At 46.9% G+C, this 1,620-nt stretch overlaps 1 protein-coding gene across 1 annotated transcript; it reads left to right on the top strand.

Moving 5' to 3' along the window:
- Window positions 1-308: 308 nt before the first annotated feature.
- LOC102209173 (centrosomal protein 224-like) lies at window positions 309-1,618 on the top strand (the record flags this gene model as incomplete). The annotated part of the gene is made up of 6 exons (XM_005755492.1): window positions 309-465; window positions 546-605; window positions 872-961; window positions 1,288-1,329; window positions 1,426-1,455; window positions 1,529-1,618. Coding segments are annotated over exons 1-6 (366 nt in total), but the record flags the coding sequence as incomplete, so codon positions are not given.
- Window positions 1,619-1,620: the final 2 nt, after the last annotated feature.

The following is a 1,620-nucleotide window of genomic DNA, read 5'->3' on the forward strand; positions in this document are numbered from 1 at the left end:
GAACCACAAACATCCAAATGTGTCCTGAGGTTTGATTTCTCCCCATTAAAGCAGGATGGAAGCACTTTGAGCTTCGCCATGTTAAACAGCTGCTTCCATCAGAAGAAACAATAAAACATCTGCATGACTGCTTTCACATCACACCCTTACTGCAGTGAACACTTGCTCTCACACACAGAGACACTCCCTGCCAGTATAAATCAGCCTGTTGTTGTTGTTGATGTTTCCCTTGATGGGCGTAACATCCGTGGGAGGGGGGCAGGGACTGAGGGCGACATGATGACATGACACTTCCTGCCAAACACGCAATAAAACAGACGGAGCAGAGCAAGACTCGGTCAGAACCTGCAGGACCCCCCACAGGACCAGGATTACCCCGGACCTCCAGGACCGCCCCGAGAGCTTGTTACGATGTGGCTGCTTCTGATGATCGTCAGCCTGCTGGATCAGAACCAGGCTGCGCCAGTAAGGCTGGCTCATACTGGTCAGTTCATGAGACATGAGGCTCATCTGTGACTCTGAGACGTGTTTGTTTTTGTCTGCAGCTTCCAGGAGACCTCCAGAGCCTTCAGCTTCTCCTGCAGAGCCAAGTGGACCAAACAGCAGTGAGTCAGTGCAGTACAAGTACACAGAGTACTCTCAGTTCTATGTGGCTACAGCTAGAGCAGCAGACTCCATCAGAGTTGTAGTAAACTTGTATTTTGAGGTGTTTTCTTCAGGCAGATATTGATGCAGCTATTTCTTCAGCCTGAGCCTTGTGTTTCCCACACACGCTGTAACATGTGTATCCAGATGAAACCCTACTGCCTTCCTTACATTAAAGCATCTTCATCTTAAGTCTTCAGTTTCTAACATCACTGTGTGTCTGCAGCCTTCGGCCCCTCCTGACCCCGCTCAGAAGATCACTTCCTCCTCCTCCTCCTCTTCATCAGTTTCCTCGGAGTCAAGCCAGAGTTCAGAGGTGACCTGAGTTACAACACAATCTCACTGTATACTCTGAGTCTATTTGCAGCTTTGAGGTTAGAGTCTGGTAAAATCTTTAATTTGGTAAAAACTGAACGGAGTTTTATAATAGCCATCAGAAAAAATTTTATAATATGTCCTCCATCTGCAGTCATTACATCCTGACACGTGCTGAGTTTTTTCTTATTTGTAGTTTTTTACCTTGTAGATTAAAAGAAAGAGAAACTGCAGCGTTAAAATGAGCGTCACTGTGCCATGTGACCAATCAGCTGTGGTTATTAAGGACAGAGTGACTGAATCAGTCCATTTGGTTGATGTTTGCAGGGTCCACAAATGGTGCGAGAACGGCAGAACCTGGAGAACACGGTAACACACACACACTCAGCTCCGTAAACAAATGTCGTCACTCTTACTGTGCTACAATATGTGATGTCATGACGTGTGTTATGTCTTATCCTGCAGGCTGTGGAGCAGGTGGACTCCTCTCAGGAGGTGAGCCGTCACTTTGATGTAAATAAAGCGTATTTCAATGAGATTAAATGTTAAATGTGTGTGTGTGGGTCAGAGTGAGGAGCTCCTCCAGCCTCCCAGTGACACCAACAGCACCACCAGCACCAACCTGTGGATCAATGAGCTAGTTTTACTGGGAGAGAGAGC

Source organism: Pundamilia nyererei, unplaced genomic scaffold, assembly GCF_000239375.1.
Source record: "Pundamilia nyererei isolate P.nyererei 1_Seehausen unplaced genomic scaffold, PunNye1.0 scaffold01656, whole genome shotgun sequence".
In the NCBI taxonomy this organism is placed as follows: Eukaryota; Metazoa; Chordata; class Actinopteri; order Cichliformes; family Cichlidae; genus Pundamilia; species Pundamilia nyererei.